At 37.5% G+C, this 23,784-nt stretch overlaps 2 protein-coding genes across 3 annotated transcripts; both read right to left on the bottom strand.

Moving 5' to 3' along the window:
• Window positions 1-22: 22 nt before the first annotated feature.
• On the bottom strand, window positions 23-930 carry LOC135428595 (prisilkin-39-like). Its single transcript, XM_064682668.1, has 2 exons — window positions 866-930; window positions 23-377 (listed from the first exon to the last, which is right to left on the bottom strand). Exons 1-2 carry the CDS (start codon window positions 928-930, stop codon window positions 23-25), a joined length of 420 nt encoding a protein of 139 aa, XP_064538738.1.
• A 4,636-nt stretch (window positions 931-5,566) lies between these two features.
• On the bottom strand, window positions 5,567-22,206 carry LOC135428611 (solute carrier family 7 member 14). Of its 2 annotated transcripts, XM_064682686.1 has the most exons (13): window positions 22,057-22,206; window positions 15,364-15,489; window positions 13,886-14,039; window positions 13,671-13,802; window positions 13,512-13,610; window positions 12,475-12,683; window positions 12,224-12,395; window positions 10,601-10,784; window positions 9,951-10,534; window positions 9,424-9,589; window positions 8,317-8,533; window positions 8,152-8,248; window positions 5,567-7,075 (listed from the first exon to the last, which is right to left on the bottom strand). In XM_064682686.1, the coding sequence occupies exons 1-13, from the start codon at window positions 22,090-22,092 to the stop codon at window positions 6,831-6,833; spliced, it is 2,421 nt and encodes an 806-aa protein (XP_064538756.1). In that variant the 5' UTR covers window positions 22,093-22,206; the 3' UTR covers window positions 5,567-6,830. The 2 variants fall into 2 exon arrangements, with proteins under 2 accessions (XP_064538756.1, XP_064538757.1); XM_064682687.1 differs by lacking the exons at window positions 5,567-7,075; window positions 8,152-8,248; window positions 9,424-9,589 and having other exon boundaries at window positions 8,370-8,533.
• Between the last annotated feature and the right edge of the window lie 1,578 nt (window positions 22,207-23,784).

The following is a 23,784-nucleotide window of genomic DNA, read 5'->3' as shown; positions in this document are numbered from 1 at the left end:
ATACTTATTTTTTGCTGGTCCCTTACACAATACTTGGATGAGTTAGCTCGGTATTCCTTATTAGCTGGTTGCCAAAAAAGCTACATATCGCGTAGTTTCCGTAATATCCGTAGTATACGTAGTTTGCGTAGTATCCGTAGTATCCATAGTACTCGTACTTTCCGTAATATCCGTAGTATACGTAGTTTCCGTAATATCCGTAGTATCCGTAGTATCTGTAGAATCCGTAGTATCTGTAGTATTTGTAGTATTCGTACTTTCCGTTATACCCGTAGTATACGTAGTTTGCGTAGTATCCGTAGTATCCATAGTACTCGTACTTTCCGTAATATCCGTAGTATACGTAGTTTCCGTAGTTTCCGTAATATCCGTAGTATCTGTAGTATTCGTAGATTCCGTAGTTTCCTTAGTATCCGTAGTATACTTAGTATCCGTAGTATCCATTGTATCCATTGTATCTGTAGGATCCGTAGTATCTGTAGGCTTCTTAGTATCCGTAGTTTCCGTAGTTTGCGTAGTATCCGTAGTATCCTTAACATCCGTATATACGGATGATATCCTACCCGTGTGATATCCGTAGTATTAGTATCTAGTATCCGTAGTTTCAGTACTATCGGTAGTATCCGTGGTATCCGGGTGTGCCTTATGGTCAAACATCTGAACTCTTTCGTTCAGTTTCCAATTGCTTAGGTCGCAAGGTCTTTGGCATATTAAATTAGCATTGAAAGTACTGTATCTATATAGAAAGAAAAAGTTTCTAAGCCCTATATCTCTCTTATTTTTTCTGGTCCGCCATGGTCACTTTACTCAACACTTGCATGAGTAAGCTCTGCATTCTTTATTAACTAGTTCCAAGATAAGTTACATTTCGCGTATGAGTTTTCTATAGAATATAAGTACCATGTGCTCCAGTACCCATGCATCCTCCATGGTCACTTTAACAATAAACAAGTGGAGAGGTCTTTGGTATATGAAAATGAGCAATTAACGTGCAATATATAATATGTAATATATATTTCGCAATTTCTACGCCCTATATTTTTCTGTTTTTGTTGGTCCTCCAAAATCGAAACTTTTTCTTATGTAGAGCTTTGAAAACATATTAAAAGCAAATCGAAGAAAATCTAAAAACAAGAATAACGTGGCCAGATATAGATGCCAAATTGATCTGGAGGCCAAGCCATGAACAAGAAGCCCAGCTTTATGAAAATTGGTTGAGTTTTGACCGAGGCCCCGGCCTTGCCCCTGGCTGCTTCTTAGCTCTTACGGTTTGGGCTGTGCTTTGATCACCAATCAGTCAGTCAATAAGTCAGTCAGTCAATCATTCAGTCAGTCAATCATTCAGTCAGTCAGTCAGTCAGTCAGTCAGTCAGTCAGTCAATCATTCAGTCAGTCAGTCAATCAATCAGTCAGTCAGTCAATCAGTCAATCATTAAGTATGTCAGTCAATAAGTCTGTCAGTCAGTCAATCATTCATTCAGTTAGTCAGTCAATCATTCAGTCAGTCAGTCAGTCAATCATTGAGTCAGTCAGTCATTCAGTCAGTCAATCAGTCGGACAATCAGTCAGTCAATCAGTCAGTCAGTCAGTCAATCATTCATTCAGTTTGTCAGTCAATCATTCAGTCAGTTTGCCAGTCAGTCGGTAAATCAGTCAGTCAGTCAGTCAGTCAGTCAGTCAGTCAGTCAGTCATTCATTCAGTCAATCAGTCGGTCAATCAGTCAGTCAATCAGTCAGTCAGTCAAAACAACCCGTTCTATAGAGATATTTATATTATACCCTAGTTTCTAATACAAGCTGTATATATATAATATTTGTCCTCTAGGCCACAAACATCCTCCATGGTCACTTTGGCAACAACTTCACGAACGAGTGCATTTTGTATGATTTGTTTATCAGTTGAAAAACCAGTTCATTTTGATTTTGAAACTGGGATTTAAATCAGACCTAAAAAAACAATCTCTTTCGAAATATCCGCATGTCCTCCAATTGCTCGCAGCCGGCCAAACCAGTTGATTTTAATATAAGTATAAAAATTGATATTGAAATTGGAAAAAGCCAGAAATTAATTGAATTTGAATTTGAGCCGAATTGTTGGCCAACCAAGCCAATTGCAATGCCAGATAATCAGATTACGTCCTCCAGGGTCACTTTGTTATTAACAATTACTTTTGCCAGCTGAAAAGATTTTTTTTCTGTCTTTCAAATGAAAAGCATTTCAATCATATTTTGAATATCCTAACAATTTTATTTTATTTTTTTTAGTTTTCATTTATTTTTTTTTGTTTTTTTTAATATAATATTCTCAAGAAATATCATTTAATAAGTTATTAACACATAAAACAAATTAAGAGTAGTATTTGAATAAAAAATTGTTTCATTATATTATTAACATTCTTTAGTTTGGTTTTGGTTTCTTTTTACTTCTTGTTGAGTTGTCGATCCATTGAAGTATATATATATATATATATACTATACATATATATATATATTTGCTGTATATATTTGTTATCTTTAAGGTTTCTTTCTTTTTATCAAATATTATTATGTATAATAGTTGTGTGTGTTTTGGTTTTTTACCTCAATCATTTTTGGATTTTTAATTCTTTGTTTTTTGTTTTCGATAAATAAGTTGGGAATATCTTAAAATTTTGATGCTTTTATTAGTTAAAGTTGTAAAGTTGCTAAGTATGTATATATACATAAAAATAATTCAAACTGTATGTATGTATGCGTTTGTATATATCTATATCATATATATATTCATATATGTATATCATAATGTATAATGTGTACACTTTAAATGCTATAAATATATTTACAATAATCATAATATATATAATATTCGAATAAATCATATGCAGAAATTCAGTCTTATTAAATAAATAAAAACTTAGGTACATCATATATAAGTGTGTGTGCGAGTATTTAGCTGGGTAACTGAAACAATCAATCAACCAATCAATCAAACAATCAATCAATCAATCAATCAAATCTATGTGTTCTGTTCTGTTTGAGCTCTGTAGGTTAAGGTTCAGTTTCGTCGATCAATCATTCGATCAATTAGCTGTGGCCAATTCTATTTTGATGCTCGCATCAATCAATAGTAACCACATTATATGATCAATCAATCAATGAATCATGCAATCAAACAAATATATTTTTGGTCTATTTTTTACCAATCGATCATTTAATCAATCAGCTGTGGCCAATTCTATTTTGCTATTCGCATCAATCGACGGATTAATCAGATGTGTCTTCATTCAACAATGGCTTGTCTTGGATATACCTAGGTAGTATCCAGATCAGCCTCTCGTTAAGTACATCAATCATTTCATCATCAAATGTGCTTTTATGTTTTTGTTTGTTTTTGGTAGTTACCACATTATGTGATTAATCAATCAATAAATCATGCAATCAAACAAATATATATTTGATCTATTGCTAACCGATCAATCAATCCATCAACTGTAGCCTGTTCTAGTTTAGTATTAAGGATTGATTGTAGTTCCGAAATTGAATTAATCGATTAATCAGCTATGTTCGCTTGCTCGATTACATCAATTGTTTAGTTTGCATGTGTCTTACTTTCTTAGTACCTCCCAAATCAATCAATCAATCAGATGTGACCCAATCTATTTCATCTATTGCTTGGTATTTGGTGACTACTTTAGTAACATTTCGTTTTCTCGCTTTTCAGTGGTTCGTAAACAGTTCGATAGCAGTGGTTCATTAGAACTAGTTCGCTTGGTTCAGTTAAGTAGAGTGAATTCAAAGTGCATCGAATGAACATGTTCCCCTTTTTAAAACTGTTAATTAAAGTTGATTTATTTGTAGAGTTTGTTTCGAAAGAACAAAAGAAAAAAATGCTCAAGTTTATCAACGGAAGCATTCGGTTTTTTTCGTTTGTTTTGTTTTTTTTTTTTTTTTCAATTTACGAAAAATGTTAGTATAGTATTTTATTCGCATTTCGAATTGGAACTATAGAAAATCGATGATATATAAATATATATTCATATGTCATATTTGCTCTTGTTGTTGTCAGTTTTGGTGGTACACTAAAAGAACCGAATGGCGGAAGAACAAACTCTTCTTGTTATTAGTAGTTGGGCTGTTGTTCATCTAGTATAAGTATATTTAGATACCCTGGAGATATCTCCAGATCAATTCTGTGTGGTTTTTTTAGGATATGTTTTTAGCTTTAGCTTTGTTCTGCGTGTTGCTTTAGTCACTTGTATATTTAAATCTATGTCGTGGTTTATCAAACTAAACAACAACAAAATATACATAAGTATAATCAAAGAGTTAGTTCCGGAATTCGCCAAGAACCTAAGCATGGTGCATCAAATGGTTCCATTAATTGATGGAACCGTTTTAGGATTAGAGTATTTGTGCATTTGGCACTTAAATTGAATGGGTTGTACGAAATGAACAATGGAAATCGATAAATAAAAGAAAAAAAATTGTTAAATACTAGGAATAAATACGGGTATTTTTTTTTTTATGTACATTTAGATTGAAGAAGGATTTCTTTTTTTTGGTATTTTTTCTTGTTTTTTTGTTTTTTTTTTTTAAGTATATTACTTCGAATTTGATTTAGCTTTCTAAATACACAATAATAATCATAATAATCATGACAATAATGATATTTGTGTTAAGTTGAAATACAAGTGCTTTTTATGCTTGTCGGGTATTTAACGGGGCCAAACAACTTTCCTATTGGAATATACATATGTAACGCTTCTTAAAACATACTTAAAGGTAATAAATATATATATATAGTATATCGTTTTTTGTTTTTGTTTTTTTTTTTTTCATATATTCTTGCTTGTAAATATATATGTATTTGTTAGTTAGGCTTTGGTGCCTAAATATTGTTGGTATTTGTTCGGTTTGGTTTGTTAGTTTCAAATCTTTGGTATTTGTTAGTATTTTCCTAGTATGTTTCATTAGTTGTGGCGAATCACGTAGCACAAATCGTGTGCTTTTTGGTATCTTTCATATTTCATATTTCATATTTGTATGTATTTGTTTTCTTTATTTTGCGAGCGCAACTCAAGAAATTTTTTTGCAGCTTTAGTTACCTTTTTAGAGTCTCTTTGTGTCTGTGTGTGTGTGTGTGTGTGTGTGTATGTACAGGTAGTTGGAAGTTAAAAAAATGTAAATTAATTAAGTATTAAGTATTTGCTTTTAAATTGTATATACTCATAATATAGTTAAAAATGTTTGCTTGCCTCTTGCTTGTAGTATATAAAGTGGAAAAAGGTATGCATTGTATATAAATGTTGTTATTTTTTTTTAAATAGATATTTATATTCTTGTTGTTTTTTTTTTTTTTGTTTTTTTTTGGTATTATGCATAAGTATTTCATTTTGCTTTATGCCTTGTTGTGTATATATTTTATTTGTTATAAATGTTTGAATTTGAATAGATCGCTTGTTCGGTTAGTAAATATGGTAAATTTTATGGCATTTGTCGTAAAGATTTACTTTGGTTTTTCTTCTTTTTTTTTTGGTTTTTTTTTTTTTTTGCTTTTTGCTTTTTGCATAGTGTAAGTAAGGTTGATTATTAAATTACAACAAATACCGAATACCGCATAAAAATGAGTTTAGCGCGAGCCTCTAGAATAGTCGAAACAATAAACATTTTGAATATAAGTAAGTATTCGTAATACTTGTTATCGTATCGTATAATGCATATAGTAGCAATAACTGCAATGGCAATGTCAATAATCATAAATACAATATACATAGAATCGATAGAATGATAATATATATATATATATATATGTAGATATATATCTATATGCAGCAGAGATTAGTTGCCGTTTGTTTCCATTTGTTGTCTTTATACGAATGCCCGAAAAAAAATACGCTAAATATGCCCGAAAAGGCTGACGTTGCATTTCCAGGGCTTTCATACATACATATATAGCCTGCTTATAGGCGTGCGCGTACGTGCGTGTGCGTGTGCGTGTGCTTGCGTGCGTGCGTGCGTGCGTATTTGGTTGCATTTTCTTTTGTTGTTGTGTGTATATATATATACTGTACAGGGGGCGCACGCACGCGTGCGTGCATAGCTTGAACTAGTTAGTATTTACTAAAATATGGCAGCCCAAATAAATGGCCACCCTAATTATGCTCAACAATCTCAAAAATATGCAATTTGATTTTTTTTCTTTCTGTTTTCTCTTCTGCGTCCACTTCAGCGCTCAATTTCGACTGGCAAACCGTTAACCCGAAATTCGAAAATCAACAAAGAAACAACAAAAAAAAAAAAAAAATTAGCCCGAGTACCCAAAGCCAATATCGAGTTGCCAGTCGAATTTGAGTACAGTATTCACACGCTGGCGTGGTTCTACAACAATCTGAATCAATTTTAATTATATGTATGTATATTTGTGTATAAGTATATATATATACATACATACATAGGTATATGTATATGTATATGCATATGTATATATAGCAGATGCCGAGTTTGTTTGTATAAGTTCAAGAGTTGGAGATATCGATACAGTGGAGCCTCAATGGCACAAACAATAACTATTGAGGCTGCACTGTATGTAACTGTATAGTTATGTATATATGTATATATATTATATATAGATAATATCGTTAAACTTAATAAGTCTAATCATATTTACAGGTCTTGGTTGTCAGCTCTTTGCGCATTTGGTTAGGTTTGTTTCGATTTGTGGGTCGTTTAGGTTGTCGGATACGGTAAGTCGGCTATATATGTATATACCTGTTCATATATAAGTATATATACTTGTTTTGGTATATTAACGATTAGCATCTCATTGCTGAAACGAAAATAGTTGGAGCTCCTTAGTCATCCCACGTGGGGAACTGACCCTCGTCCACGAACATGCTGAACTGCCCGGTATACTGATGCTCCAGCATGCGGGCGCTGCCCGTCGCGCTCCGTGCATTGCCGGACTGCGACGGCACCGGGCCGGTTCTCGCAGCCGACGCAGCCGACGCAGCTGAAGCCGTGTCCGCATCCTTGCCGGACTTGCCGGCATTGGCCGCATTCTTGGCTGTCGAGCTCTTGCCGTAGCTATAACGTTGCTCTGCAAACGAAGGTTAGTTTTAGATGGTGTCCATAATCGAATGTGCGTACCGGTTTTTAAATCGAACCGGTTCCGATTCGAAGCTCCAATTCCCTCTTTACTATAACCGAAAATCGATAGATAGACCAAATAGATCCTATCTAATCGGAACTATATTTAAAACAACAAGTATTTAAACGCATCTTTTTTTCCGTTAGTCCACATCATTTGCAATGTGCTCCTGGTTGACTTCGGTGTCTATTGTCCGATCTTAGTTAAATTTTCAGGGCTTTAACTAACTATTTTATTTCTAGCATTTTATCCAAAAACTGAAAGACTGAGACTCTGCATACCACATTTGATATTCCTAGCTTATTATGCTAAATAAACATTGTTTTAAAATCGATATTTATCGATATCATTAAAAGCGGACTGATTTGAAAAGAAAGGTGAACTTGTACTGCGTATGAAGTTTCAAGTCTACAGTCCAATTTGTTGTCCCTAGCTCTTATCAGCTTTAAAATACGCTTTATAGGCATTTTTTTAAATTCGATATTTATCGATATCATAAGAGGGGGACAAAAAGGAGGAATAAACTTGTACTTCGTATGAAATTTAAAGTCTCCAGTCAAATTTGGGGTCTCTAGAGTCAATCAGATTTAAAATACGCGTAATAAATATTGTTTCAAAATCGATATTTATCGATATCATTAGAAGGGGAAAAATACCAGAAAAAGATAGATAAACTTGTACTGTGTATGAAATTTCAAGTCTTTAGTCAAATTTGTTGTCCCTAGCTCTTAATAGCTGCAAGTTTTGCTTAACAAACATAGTTTCCGAACCGATAATTATCGATATCATAAAAAGAGGACAGATTTAAATAAAGAAAAGATAAAAGATGAGATTTCAATTCTAAAGCTATTATAGTTCCCAAGTCGTTCGCTCAGACCAACAGACAGGCGGAAGAAAAGACGCAGCTTTATGGGCTTGGAGATGCCTTCTTCTGCACGTCACACACATTTGGACCAAAAATTAATCCCTAGTTCTTCGATCTGGTTCTTCCCCGGAATCTCTGGAATATGGAGGCGTCCACTTACTTGAGGGCTGCTTGATCTCCTTGCTGGCCCAGACGGGCTCATGCGTTTGGTTATACGATTGCTGGTCCCAGACGGCCTTGTCATCGACGTTTTTGCTCTGGAATGACAGCGGGGGGTAAGTGTCAATTGGGCCTTGAGTTGGATAATTGGAATTTGGCTACTCACGTAGTCCTTGTCCACGTGCAGCTCGAGCTCGTCGCTGGTCTGCTCGAGGCTGCTGTGCGTGATGCCGTAGTAGAAGTACATGATGAAGCCGAGGGACATCCAGACGGTGAACCTAATGAGGGTCAGTATGCTAAGCTTAAATATTAAATAAATGTTAACAGTTATTGCGATAGCCGGAATAAATGGAAGTCCAGGCGTTAAAAACGCGAGTGCATATCTGTGAAAGAACAAACATATAATTACAATTGGCCCTCGACGAACACAAAGCGCGAAACAAAGTAAGCTTCGAATTGCCGAAGACTACCAAATAAATATCCTTGCAGAAGATATTAATAGATATATTGTTTCTTTGACAAGTTAAGGCTATTTTTAAAAAATAAGAATGTGCTTCTTCTTTGCGCACACGATCAAATATTCCTTATCTCTGCGTCATATTCGACTGTTAACTCGATATACAACATAAATTTCATATATGTATCTAGCTCTTACAGTCTCTGAGCTACATCTTTATATCTATCGAAATTTATCGATTTTGGCTAAAAATATCCCACATGACAAATTTTGTGTGTGTTTCTGGTTCTTAAAATCTTTCCAATCAATCGAAAATCGAGATTTGATCGCCATTTATCGATAAACACTTAAAACATATAAGCATATAAATTTGCAGTCTCTACCTCTTACAATCGGTTAATCGATATATATCGATATTTGGCAGACAACATTTATCAAGATATTAAATAGCGTCTACAGTTTTTATGATCTAATAGATATGCCCATTAAAATCGATATTTATCGATTGGCAACTGTTTGCAGTTATCGAAAAAAAAAGCCACGCCACATTGAAACTTTTAAAAGCTTGCATAGTCTCTGTTTCCTTCACCTGATCAAGAGTTAAGACACATCGCATCGATATTTATCGATAGGCAAATGGTTGTAGTTATCGAAAAAAAGACTCCACATCACAATGAAACTTTTCAGTTAACATAATTTCTGTGACAATCACACGGACAGACGCCTGCTGCTGCGCCTGATCAAAAATGAAGACACATCAATTATGGGGCTACCCTCTGCAAGGTTATCGATAAGCAATTAAAATATTGGCTTTACCTATTCTGTGGTTGTCTCGATATAATCAATAATATCACAAATATGCCGATAAATAAAATGATATAAATGAAGATGGCCAGGCCGCCGGACCAACCGATGGCCGCGAACAAATCCAAGAAGAATATGAGACCGAACATGATTCCAACTAGTTTCGTGACATACATGCCTGTTGCGTGTATTCGAATTCGAGTTCGAATGCGTTTGTATATATATATATACATATATACATATTTTGGTTTAGTCGAATTTGTTCGTTAAGAATTTCGAAGTCGAGATGTCATCGGGAGCAAAACATGAAAATGAAATGAGAGAAAGCAAAAGAGCAACGAGAATATTGAATATTGAATTTCGATATCGAATACGAATTTCGAGTTACGACAATATCAGAAGAGAGAGAGAGAGTGGGAGAGTGGGAGAGTGGGAGAGGGAGAAAGGCACAGATAGAGTGAGAGAGAGAGGGGGAGAGAGGGAGAAAGAGGGAGAGAGAGAGAGAGAGAGAGAGAGAGAAAGAGAGAGGGAGAACATACCAGTTTCGGAGGTCGCCTGACCGGGATTTATCCATGGAAAGAAACCGGGGCACAGGTACGCATAGTCATGTATTTTGCGTGATATAAAATTAAGGCCCATCGTATCGAAGGCGGTGGCCTGACCGGTTGGTCCGGTTGGTGCACCATGGACGCTGCCGTAGAACTTGTTCTCGGAACGATCCGAGACAAGGAACTGATCGTCCCGTCCGCCCAAATAGCCCTCGGGACTGTCGTCAATGAATGAATCATCCGAATCGGACATGCCGCGCGTCACACGCTTTATGGTCAGCTTATTCGGCTCCAGCACCTCCGAGGGCCGGGCATGCGGATCTGTCGCAGTGCCCGGCGCCAGCGGCGTACGCAGCTGCGCCGGCAACAGCTCCACCAGCGACGTGCTGTGCGGCTGATAGCGCAGCACCAGGACGCAGGTGGACACCAAAGTGTAGGCCAGCAGTGTGCCGATCGACATCATCTCGACGAGTATGTCCAGGCGGACGGTCAGCGCCACCAAGGCGGCGGCCAGACCGCTGCCCAGCGTTGCCAGACCGGGCACATTTGTACGCTGCCACAGATGCGACAATTGCCTGCAATTGCAATTAACCGAATTGCGGATCAGGAACGCGACGTGTTTAGCTGACACCCGAACTCACCTGAATATCAAGCCGTCCTGGGCCATCGCATAGATGACGCGCGGCATCGGAAACATCGAGCCGAACATGGCCACCGAGAGGCCCGCCGTGGCCCCAATCGCCACCACGGCACGACACTTGGGCGCATTCACGTACGACCACATCTGCACCAGAGCTGCGCCCGTATTTATGTGGTCATACGGCACTGCAGGAGGGAAAGAGAGACAGGTGAGATTGAGACGACGACAATATTAGGAGAAGGTAAGCTTATCTTCGGCACGCCGAAGATTTAATACCCTTGTAGATGATTGGCTGCAGGTTTTGCAGATATGTGAGAATAATGAAGCTCGCCTAAGCTGAATTTGTTGGAAATATCTTGGAAAACAGAATATATTGCCAGACCAGAAGCTTCTTTTCGACAGATCTTTCCCATGATATATAGTCCGATGTTGATACGATTTTGCATATATCTAGAGAGAACTTATAAATGCCAAGTTTTGACCAGATATCTTGATGGCTGCAATATGATATAGTGTTCCGATCCGGACGGATTCGATATATGAAATGCCTGCATGTGTATTGCCTATGCAAAGTTTCAAGTCGATAGCTTTAAAACTGAGCGAATAGTTCGCATAGAAAGAGACAGACAGACGGACGGACAGAGGGAAAGACGAACTCGGCTGATCTAGAATATGTATAACTTATGGGATCGGAGATGTCTCCTTCTATGCGTTACACATTGCATGACAATATTATAATGCCCTCTACAAGGGTATAAGTATTCGCCAGATTTATATTTAATTTTGAACCGAACCAAAAACAGCCCACTCCAAAAACTGAACCGAAACATATTTAAAATGGTCTACAAAGAAATTCCTATACCCTAGACCTAGTAGAAATGGGTATATAGGGTATTATGGTAAGAGGAACGCTTGTTATCCAGATCGAAATAATGTTCTTCAGCATATCTCGAGGCTTATAAAAGCTAGAGATATCAAATTTAGTAGATAGCATCTTGTAAGATATAGACAAATTGGGAATATTTCACTTTTTGGATAGCTCTGTCCATTTCCACACAAATTGTAAATAACATTTAATACTTGGATAACATGTTCAAGCACAAGAAATTTCATAAAGATCGGACAATAGACGCCCAAGTTAAACGAGAAGCACTCGAATATTTATTTCTTTTACTTGGACAACTTTTTCGTTTATCAAGATATCTGAACTAGGTTAAGCTATGCTCTCCAGATATATGCAAAATCTAAACAAAATCGAATCACTTAAACCAAACTCTCCAGATATATGCAATATCCTTACCTTAATCGTGCATAGTATACTATAGAAAAGATCTCGCGAAAAGTAGTTTTTTTTGGATGACAAAATAATCTGTTTTCAAAGATATTTTTGCATGAAACTCAGCATTCAAGAGATATGTCTTCAACTATATAAAGGCCTTTCCCATATTATAATATATTCATATACATATTCAGGTTCAGTTTTCGTTCTAAGGCCAACAAATTCTGGCTCAGACTTTCGTGCGGGGTTAATATGTAAATGTAGGTCCAAGTTCGAATCGATTCCTTATATAGTAGATCTATTGTTTCCCATTTTCCCATTGTAATTAAATGATTAACAACTCACCGACTAATGTTAGCACTAGACTAACGCTCACGTAGGCAATGAGGACGACAATGAGGGATCCAACAATTGCCTTGGGTATGCTCTTCTGCGGATTGTGCGCCTCCTCGCCGGTGGTTGCGATAATATCGAAACCAATAAATGCATAGAAACAGGTCGCGGCGCCGGAGAACACCTGAAATATAGGGTATACATACCACATATATATATATATATATATCTGTGTGTGTGAGGGTATTCGATTCGGCACTTACCCCACTCCAGCCGTAGGGCAGAAAGCCCTGATGCTCCGACCACGTTTTCGTATCCACGTAGAAGAGCCCGGCGGCCATTACGAACACCCACGTGGCCAGATTGATGGCATTCAGGGTGTGATTAAAAATAACTGATTTGCTGGCGCCCATCGCCAAGACACTGGTCATGATGAGCGTTATGCCAAAGGCTATGAAGTCGGGTGGTTTGCCTGTTCGCAAAAAAAACAAAAAAAAAATGGGAGGAGAACATAAATGAGAAAAAGGCAACAGTTGGCTATAAATAGATAACTTTATTTGCGGCGAAAGTTTTCCGTATACACTTTGCACATCGCGTTTCCACTCATATTCCACCCTTGTGAAAACTCTAATTACCTCCATGAATGAAAATTTACATAGATTTTGGTTCGAATGAGAAACAAAATCATTTCACTTAACGAATTTCCGCGCATTTTTCGTACTTGTAGGTGAATTTGTTCGTATTATTATTTGTTTACAGTATTGGAAATATGCATGACGCTTGAAGGCCGCCAAAGCTCAAAAGCTCATTTTCCAGCCAAAGAAACTTGAATTTTACGAAAATTAATGAATGATGGTGTCAACCAATCCGCTTTAAAACTCATTACTTTGCTTTTCATCCCGTCAATTTTCATAAAGTTCTTTGAAAATGAGCTTAAAGCGGATTGGTTGACAAACATAAAGGTCATGATGCAATCGATTTCCACCAATTTTTCACGCTTGCGTGTGGAATTTTCAAAAAAGCCCATTCTGTTTGTTTACAGACAACACAAAAGGTAACTATCATGAAAGTATATTAAGTATACAAGCCTTAACCACCTGATCAGTGCGTTAATCATCAATCAGTCAGTCAATCAATCAGTCAGCCAATCAATCAAAAATTTAAAACAATTTCAGTTGAAACTTTTAACTCAAATCTAAAGTAACTGCGTTTCTTAACTGAAATTATTTCTGACTTTTTTCGCTGCATTTCTGTGTTTTCTCTTTGTTCGTTCGCCGTAGAGGGTTTTCACTGTACTTACCAAATATGGTGCCAATGGACTCGCTCATCGCAGTCGCAATGGCATTGCCCGTCAATGAATCAAAACTTGAGCTTAATGCACAGGCACAGGCACTTGTTCCTGTTTTTGGAGGAGACATATTAAGATAAATTTACTATAAAAGCGAAAGGTATTATTTACCTATTAGATATTCCAATATCATGTTCCAACCAATTATAAAAGCTACAAATTCTCCAACTGCCACATATGAATACATATAGGCCGAGCCGGATGTGTGTGGCACACGAACGCCAAATTCCGCATAGCAAGCGCCTGTAAAAATTGTTAATCCTTCTAATATTATATTGTCCTTACGTATAGTTTTGTATCAATTTGGGGCAATTTGGGGCACTCACCTGAGAATATGCTCGCAATGGCGGCTATAATAAAACTAATAACGACGCCGGGTCCGGCCATCTTTTGTGCCACCAGACCGGCAACAAGGTACATTCCGGTGCCGCAGCAGGATCCAATGCCCAACGATGTCAGGTCCAGGGTATTTAGACATTTCTAACCGGAATATTATCATATATATATTTATCAATCAAATAATGCTCTAACCACAGCACAAGGTCCTTTCGAAGAGCTGAATTCCCTCACTCGAGACTATATCAAAATTCTCCTTACGAAGCGAACCGGTTTACTTTATGTTAAAGCTCTTATGGGAATTATCGGTCGATAATTAGGTAATATAACTTTTAATTTGATAATGCTCCTCAATCGAATCTTATCAAGCTCCGTTTAATTTGCAGCCAAAGCAAAAAAGAAGTGGAATCACTTAAAAAAAACCTCTCCTGCTTTGGAACCAATGGCTAACCTTTGAGTTCGGCTCGTGAACCAGTTCCAAAATGAACTGAAGTTTTGTGGTAAAACAAATTGTTATCAATTTGAAATGAAACAATTCAATTTTAAATTCGCAACAAATATCTTTCTTTTTATACTTTATACAAAGTAGTCTCTCATATATTTTTAGAGGGTATTCAATGTTCGGCGTACCGCATATATTTTATTGTTCTTGTTATTATACCCATGTAGAGGGTATTATAATCTTGTCATGAAGTATGTAACGCATAGGAAGGAGACAAGTCCGATCCCATAAGCTATATATATTCTAAATCAGCCGAGTTCGTCTTTCCCTCTGTCCGTCCGTCTGTCTGTCTCTTTCTATGCTCTTTCTATCCGCTCAGTTTTAAAGCTATCGACTTGAAACTTTGTATAGGCAATACACATGCCCGCATTTCATATATCGAATCCGTCCGGATCGGAACACTATATCATATAGCAGCCATAGGAAGGAAGAGTAGATTCTTGTGGGGAAACCTTTTTTGTTTATCAAGATATCTGGACAAAACTCGGCATTTATAAGTTCTCTCTAGATATATGCTAAATCGTATCAACATCGGCCCACTATATCATGGGAAAGATCTGTCGAAAAGAAGCTTCTGGTCTGGCAATATATTCTGTTTTCCAAGATATTTCCAACAAATTCAGCCTATGCGAGCTTCACTATTCTCACATATCTGCAAAACCTGCAGCCAATCATCTACAAGGGTATTAAATCTTCGGCGTGCCGCAGATATCCTTACTTCGTTCAAGTAAATTATAGTAAAGTCGTACTAAATAAAGGGCCAAAAAGTTTTCCATTGCAAATATGCTTCCAAATGGCTTCAGCTCCAACTTTCCTTTGTTTCGATTTCTAATTAAAATTGCGGGTTTGAACCGCCAAAGTTCAAACCCAGCTTGTTGCCTCGATTACAGCTATTTTGAACGGTTATTTAAGCTGCGCTTGACCGAAATTAACGGTTAATTGTTATTTACCGTTATTTTTACTTACCGTTAACTTGGGCTTTGTGGGCTGTGCATTGCCATCCTGCAGCTGCTTCACATCCTTGGTGCGTATGAGCTTCGGCAGCAGCGTCGTGGAGCTGACGCCCGGCGGCAATGGCACCCTGAACTTGACCTGTCCAAAATCGAAGAAGAAGAGCCAGAAAGAAGAAGAGGAAGAGTGAGAGGAAGAAGAGGCATTAGCACAAGTGTTAGCAGAAGAGGCAGTTCCTTAATTGACATCAGACTCGAGTTGGCCCCAATGAACCGAAAGGCACTTCTTCTTCCTGCACACATACATATACATACATATACATACATACATATATATATATACATATATTTATATCCTTTGTGAAGGCAAAAAGATGAAAGTGGCTTTCGAGAGCTGCGAGGCAATCAAATATTAAATAAAGGAAATATATTAAAAAAAAAAAAAATAATAATAATGCAGCAAAAGAAAGGAAGCTGTTAAAAGTCGAGTGCGCTCAATGCCAGAGCGTAAATTGAAAATGCCTGCAACAGGCCCGCAGCTACGCAGTTTCCCCCCCCCCTCTCCACCACCCCCTCCTCAGACAGCCATCCCCCCCACCCCTTTGGTATCCTTACAGGCTTTGAGCCAGAGAATCGATATTTGCAACAAGTTTTCTGCGGCCTACGCAGCAGCCCGCTAAAGGCCATTTCCTGCACAGGATACACGCCTATATAGATATATATAAATGTGTGTGTGTGTGTGTGGGTGTGGGTGTGTGTACACTCAGCGAAAAAGTCAAGCATTTTCTGCGCAAATCAAGCGCCAACGTTTGACAACAGCAAAGCTCAAATGTTTCAAACTTAATGCTAAAATTAAGCTGTTAACATTGCCCAATAACAGACAATGTCAATATATTTATATTGAATTAAGATCAAGCTAACTTATTTTAAATTTTTATATTCCTTTTACACAAATTTTCCCAAGTACAAGACTTGATAACAGCATTTAAATCATAATCAAAAGTATATTTAAGAATTTTTTATTCAAGTCAAAAAAATCTTTTTTCAAGTTTTGCACACAAAACTTAAATATAGTGCTCTATTTAAAAAAAAAAATTTGCAAGCAAGTCCTAAATTTCTTGGCCTGAGCCGAAATGAGCTTATTTTAAGAAATGTTTAAAATTCCCGAATGCTCGTCCAAGAATATTTGTACGCAGAAACTTAAAAAAAGTACTTAAACTAAGAAATAACTAAATACGATTAAATAAACTGCTTTATTTAAGAAAAGTTTATAGCCAAGCCCAAGATTTCTAGACTTGAGCACAAAGGAACCTATTTTATGAAATTTATATGATTTATCTTCAAATTCCTGAGCTGCCTTGATCAAGAATATTTTGCACGCAAAAACTTAAATGCATTGCTTAATTTAAGAAAAATTACTTAAATTAAGAACAAATGTTCTTAAAATGTAACTAAGCACCAATTTTCTAGGACTGAGCATAAAAAAACCTTTTTAAACATTTTTTTTAAATTTTAATCTCAAAATTTCTCAATGTTTGATCAAGAATATTGTGCTTAAATCAAGTAAGATTGTTGAGCCAAGTTCAAATGTTCTTCAACTGAGACCGAAAATCTTAATTTAAGAACAAATTTTCTAAATTACGAAATTGTTGAATACTATACCTAAACGCACATACTTAAGTTAAGCTCAAATTTACTTATTCTAAGCTGAGAATTCTTATATCAAGTTTTCTTTTCTTTTCTTTTTAAGTGAAAGTTCTTTAATTCGACTCAAGTGCAAATGTTGTGAAGAGCTAATCATGCTCAAAGTATCTTTTTCTAAGAACTAATTTCTTAGTTTAAGAATATATTTTATTTAATCCTCAAATTCTCAGCATAATTTATAATATTATGCTCACATAATTCCCACTGAAATGAACGTTAATGTGATATATATTATTCCCATATAATTCCTACTTAAATATACGTATTTTAGTCTAAATTCAAGAAATAACGTGCTTTGGTTCTCATCGTAGGAATATTTGAATTAATTAATGTGTCAAATAAAAGATGGGCTATATTTAATTTAAGAACGAAAATAACTTAAAATATGACAAATTAACAATTGCAAATCTTATCTCAAGCCCAAGAATGTCTAAATAAAAGACTTTGATAAGGTGCTCACTTGAAGAAAATTAAAAATACATCTTCATCTTTCAAGTATGAAAGTGCTTAAAGTAAGTTAATTTTACCTAACTTTTCTTTTAAGTGTGAATGTGCTTAAAGTAAGCAGTCTTCACTTTATTTTCGCCGTAAATTTGCATGATTTATATTCCCAAACCGAAATTTCCCAAAATACACCTCCATTAAGAACGCATCTTGTGCTGGTTTTAAGCATGCAACTGCTTGAAATAAGTAGTTCTTTACTTAATTGTGCCACTTTTCAGACTGAAGAGCACTTAAGAGCGAAATGCACGGGAAATTCAGCCCTTTAAGACTGTTGCCACCTTTTTCGCTCAGTGTATTTGGGCACCTACAAATATATGTATTTCTGTTTATATTTAGCCACAGCTCTGTGCTGTGCAGCTGTGGGCGTGGCATGCTTTGTGCTGCTTGTGCTTGTTATATAACCACTTCACTGCTGCTATCCTAAACACAATGCTCCATTTCCTTCCCCTCCCCACCACCCACGCACACACACAAACCTCCCCCCCCCGTTGCCCTAGATCTAATGATTCAATAAAATTGCGCCAGCCAAATGCAACAAGCACTTGCTTCCAACTAAACTCAGCCCGCAATTTCCCCCACCCTGCTGCACTAAAGTGGTTGGTATTATTGTTGCTGCAAAGGAAAAAGGTCATCGAGTGGCCGGAGGGAGAGGGGGGGGGGGCTGAGGGGGGGCAAAGGCAGCAGCCGAGCGCAGTGACAATATCAACATCAACAGCAGCCACAGCCGCAGCCGCAACGCCAGAGCCGAGCTGAATGGCAAACACGAATCGAACACAGGCTCTTTGTTTGTCTTCGAAAGGTTGCCCTCACCCCGGTCCCCCCCCCTTCCCCCCGCTGACAACCACAACCCCCACGCCCCGGCCGCCCACTCCATTGCTATCCTGGCTCTGTTGCTGCTCATCAAATGCCATCAACTGGAAACTCAATTCAAGCCAAGTCGCCCGCGGACTGCGCTCAAGGCTAACGTTACATATAGCTGGCTGGCAAAGCAGTCGCAACGACTGCGCGAATACACTGTAATTGGCTTGGAAGGCTCAAGGAGTTGCAAGGTGAAAGATACAAAATATTAATTATTCATTTTATTATTATTTTCATTATTTTATTTCATTATTATTCTTATTGCTGTTATCATTATTATTATTGTTATTATTATTATTATCATTATTATTATTATTATCATTATCATTATCATTATTATTACTGTTGTTACTATTTTTATTATTATTATTATTATTATTATTATTATTATTATTATTATTATCATTATCATTATCATTATCATTATCATTAGCATTATCATTAGCATTATCATTATCATTATCATTATCATTATCATTATCATTATCATTATTATTATCATTATCATTATTATTATCATTATCATTATTATTATCATTATCATTATCATTATCATTTTGATTTTTTTTATTATTATTCTTACAATTTTTATTATGAATTTTTATTATTTTTACAATCAAAATTAGCTGTAACCCCAAGGCATTTCCACTCAAACTGTGATTTTTAGAGAAAAAAACACATTTTTGCGAATTGTGAGATAAAATATTTTTAGGTCATTTTAAAGGGAAGCTCAACTAAATCAACTGCCAGCTAAATTTGGCGACTTTAGCTCGAAAACTGTGGCTGAGCTATTGATTTTTGCGCCTGGCACGCCCCCAAGTGGGCGTGTACAAAATAATTAAGCAGCTTTTACGGAAGAGGTAGGATGAAAATAATGAACACAGTATTCACATTTTCCCAGCTATAACTAATACGCCCGCTTTTGCACTTGGCACAGTGGAACAGTGTACAATAAACACAAAATTCGTTCCAATGGGTTGATTTTTGTTAAGTGCTTGAGTAGCCAACTATTTATTGTTGTGTAAGTTGAAAGCCAAGAAATTAGCAAACAAACTGTGCGACAAAAGACTCAAGAGGTTCCTCGAAGAGGAACTCGAGATTCTTAGCACAATTTCCTTCTAATGCCAGCTTAAATATTGAATTGAATTGTTGGAATACTATTTGTAGTTCTTTCATGTTGTAAGCTGAAACCCTTGAGAATGTTTCCCAGAAAGCGACTATGATCTTATCTCGGAGTGGATGTCGATTCTCCTATCTCATATACAGATTATAAATATTTGATTGGAAATATTTTCCTCTGAAACTGTAGGAAAAGGAACCCTTTGTTATGAGTTGGACTCTTCCAGCCCTGAATATTTCAAAACGATCGGACTATAAGCACCGAAGTTAAGCAAGAATATATTTTCCATGCATAGAAAGTATGGAAAGTAAGTAAGAAAGGGACTTAACGCTGGGCTCAGGCCATCTCACAGTCCACTTGATTGATTGATTAAGATTAAGATTGATTGATTGATTAAGTTTAAAACCAGCTCAACCTAAAATAAATAATTTAAGCATATTTTCTTTGCTGTTGAGAGAGTTAATCTTTTAATATACAAATATTTCTTTGAGTGGCTCGAGGTCCGCTCCTTTAATATAAATATATCCATACTTTTATTTGATTAACTTTTGACCATAAATATTCATTTCACAAATTGAATGCAGCAAACAAAAACATTTTGCCATTCAATATAACTTTCAGCAGCTTTGCTTAATCAAATCAAATGAAATAATTGTAATTGAATTTGGCGCAGAGCTCATCAAAAGTCGAAACAAATGCGAAAAGCTTTGGCTTTAAAATTCCTCAGAATTTATTGATTTTACGTGATTTGCGTGGGCTGCAGAGGGCGTAACCTAAATTTGTTGCACATTCGATTTGGATTTATCCTCATGGCAAATATAATTGGCAAAAAAATAAAAGAAAAGTCGACGTGCTTAATATACACACACACACATGCATATATGTATGTAAGCCAAATAGACGCTGAATTGTGGGCATTTTGGAGGGTTTATTATGTTGTTGCCAAAATGTTCTATTTTCGATTTGAGCCGCGCCACTGGGGCGTATGCGCAATGTGCGTATGAGTGATATTTAGAGAATAGCATCAAAAAGTATATCCACACACACACACACACACACACACACACACGCGCGCACATATATGAAACTCATTTGTTACTTGCTGAGCAGCTGTAAACGTTTCCGCTGCCCACAGTTTTCCAATTTTCGGTACACTGATAGAAATCGGTTGTGCTTTCGTAAAAAAAACAGTTGAATATGTGTCTAATAAGTCGTCTGTTTGTCCTGACGGAATGATAAATTGCCAAATGGAAAAATAAAGTTTCGTTCATATAACCTTTGACCCGCCTCCTTATATCCAAGAGGAATGGATTTGTTCATATAACCTTTGACCCGCTTCTGTATATCCAAGAGAAATGGATCCAAAAAAAAAAAGGATGACAATTAATTAACAAACATCTTTGAAACAGGGTTTGGTGACCATTCATTGATAAATGAAAATGGTTCAAACAACTGTTTTCCACCTTATTTCCACCTATTTTCTACAATTGCGGGTGGAATACTCTAAAAACCCCTCACATAAATAAAACTACAGACAAAATGTAAGCTGCCTTACTCTCACAATTTGGCCTGTGCGTGGATAACCCATCAGTCAGTCAATCTGTCGGTTAGTCAGTCAATCAAACAGTCGCACACATATGCAATTACTTTCGGTACTTGTTGAGTAACTGAAGGCATTTCTGCTTTAATCTCAGCAGCTGCCAATGGCAATGCACAATTTCCACTACACTGCTAAAAAGTCAGCTGCAAGTTGTTCTGCTTGTTATTGTTGTTGTTGTCATAGTAAAAAACTGCTAGAGTGGGCCATTAAAAAAATGTAATAGACAACCCACTCGCTGTCCAAAGTGGACATATGTATAGTAAGTACATACAGACACACACACAGACACAGCATGGGGTATATAAATATGTATGCGCGCTGTGAATTGGGATGGGGGAGGGGGGGGACTCTAAAACTGTGTAACTGGGCAACCGAGCGCAGTCATAAAGATAACACCCAGCGGAGCCAAAATGCTGAAACTCTCTGCCAACCCCGCGCTGCCATTGGCATGCCCTAACCCCACACCGTTTGTTCCCACAGGGTGTTGTATTCTTTTTTTCTGTTGTTTTTTTTTCTGTTTTTCACTTCGGCTTTGGCGCTCGTCGTCCTCGTCGCATGTTTTACTTGCCGCGTACTGACTTTGTGTACGTGTGTGTGTGTGTGTGTGGGTGTGGGTGTGTGTGGTAGTTATGTGGGTGAGCTGCGAGTGAGCAGTGAAGCTTCGCAGTCAAAATGGATTTGCATAAGTCGACACACACACACACAAGCAAACATGTACGCACTGGCATGTGTGCGTGTGTGCTCGTCTATCATAAAGCCCATTAAATGCCAAATTCGCCTTGGCAAATGCTTCATTTGTCTAAGCACACGCACGCACACAAGTATGCGCCATTTTTCGCCGTGTGACAAGTGTCACTTGTCAGCACAATTCGCTGTGCATTTAATATTTTTTTTTTATTTGCACCTTATTTGTTATTTGTTACCTTTTGCAACACTAGCAGCAAATCCGATGGCTTCATTGTGTGTGAACGGCACTTAAATTTCGCAAATGTTTATGTTTAACTGTAAATGCACAGCTCTAAGCGGCTGTTGCTGCGCTGCTGCTGCTGCTGCTGCTGCGTTGCTGCTGCTGCTGCGTTGCTGCTGCTTTTGCGTTTGCTTCCTCTTTTTGCTGTTGCTCTCTATTTCTTGTTGTTGTTGTTGTTGTTTTTGCGAACAATTTGTACTTGCTGCTCCTTTTGCGCCCACGCAGCGCTAGGCCTGCTGCCTGCTGCCTGCTGCCTGTGTCTCAGTGTGCGGGTGTGCGTGTGTGTGTGTTGCGGGTCTTTTTGGTGCGTGCTTGTGTGTGTATGTGTGAATGTGTCTGTCTGTTTGTTTATTTGTATGGGTGCGTGCGTGTCAACGGCGGCGCAGACTGGCTTTTGTTCTTGTTGTTGTTGTTGTTGTTGCTGCTGCTGCTGTTGTTGCTTTTATCGCTTTATATTTTACATTGATTTTTGTCTGCAACGTCATTCTATATTCAACAGTTTTTGAGCTTATTGTTGCTGCTGGCCGCTCTTAATCGTTTGTTGTTATCGTTAGGCATTCACAGCTGCAAATTTTAATTTCATTTTCAATTTCCTGCACACTCACACACATATACACAAACACAAAATTCACTTTCACTTTCGCTTTCACGCACATTGAAAAAGGCAGAAGCAGCGACGTTGACGCCGGGGTCGTCGCCAACGCCAACGCTGACGCTGACTCTGACGCAGCTGCCCTGCTGCCCTGCTGCCAAAACTCGGACTTCGCTAGGGCCACACTGTCACTTTCTCTACCTTTGTCTATATTTGTGTGTGTGTGTGTGTGTGTGTTGGTTTTGTTGCGCGCGTTTGATTCACGTGGCCCCACACACACACACACACACATACACAAAAACACACAGCATTAATGCAAAATGCAATAATTGCAAACACATATACACGCACACTGTTGCAAAAGTTGCCAAATATAACATTAACAAAAAATCGCATACACACGCACACAAGCACACACATTAAAAAAAAACAAATCCAGTTACAGGTATAAAAAAAATTCCAGTTGCGCGTGCAGCAAAGCGTAATTTTCTTTTATTTCTATATCATTTCTATTTGAATTTTTTTTTTATGTATTTTTTTCTGCCGTAATTGCACGCGCGAATATTTAACTACAGTTTGAGACTCCGGACTCGAACTCGCTGCGGCGTTTATTCCGTGAATGAATGATTGCAATTTTTCCGTGTGTATAGCATTCTTTTTTTTGTGCTTCTCTTTTCTTTTCCTTTGAGGAACAATAGATACGCTTTTCACTCCCGTTTGAGTCGTTGCTGGCTTCTGCTGCTGCCGCTGCGGCGACTGCTGCTGCTAATGCTGCTGCTGCTTCTTCTTTCACAGTTGCTTTTGGCGTTTCAAAAAAAAAAAAATGAAATGAAAAAGGCAATGGCAAAAGAAGAGAGATGGAATGAAAAAGCTTTCGGGACTGCCCTTTGCAGCTTCAGTCGTGTGCATGTGTGTGCGCCTGAGCTGCTGCAGAGCGAGCGAGAGCGCGAAGTTTGTTGCGCGCTGCTTAACAAGTTGTTGCCAGACCAGCCGCTGGCAGCGCGGACATATTTCACAGCGGCCAAACTGCTGGATCTGGCAACTCCAGCAAAGCAAAGCTTTTCGACTTCCTGGCTGCTCACAGGCACACTC

This window comes from Drosophila montana, unplaced genomic scaffold, assembly GCF_035044405.1.
Source record: "Drosophila montana isolate Dmon_TW-CO22-7 unplaced genomic scaffold, ASM3504440v1 contig_2482_1, whole genome shotgun sequence".
Lineage (NCBI taxonomy): Eukaryota > Metazoa > Arthropoda > Insecta > Diptera > Drosophilidae > Drosophila > Drosophila montana.
This window is presented reverse-complemented; position numbering and strand designations above follow the sequence as displayed.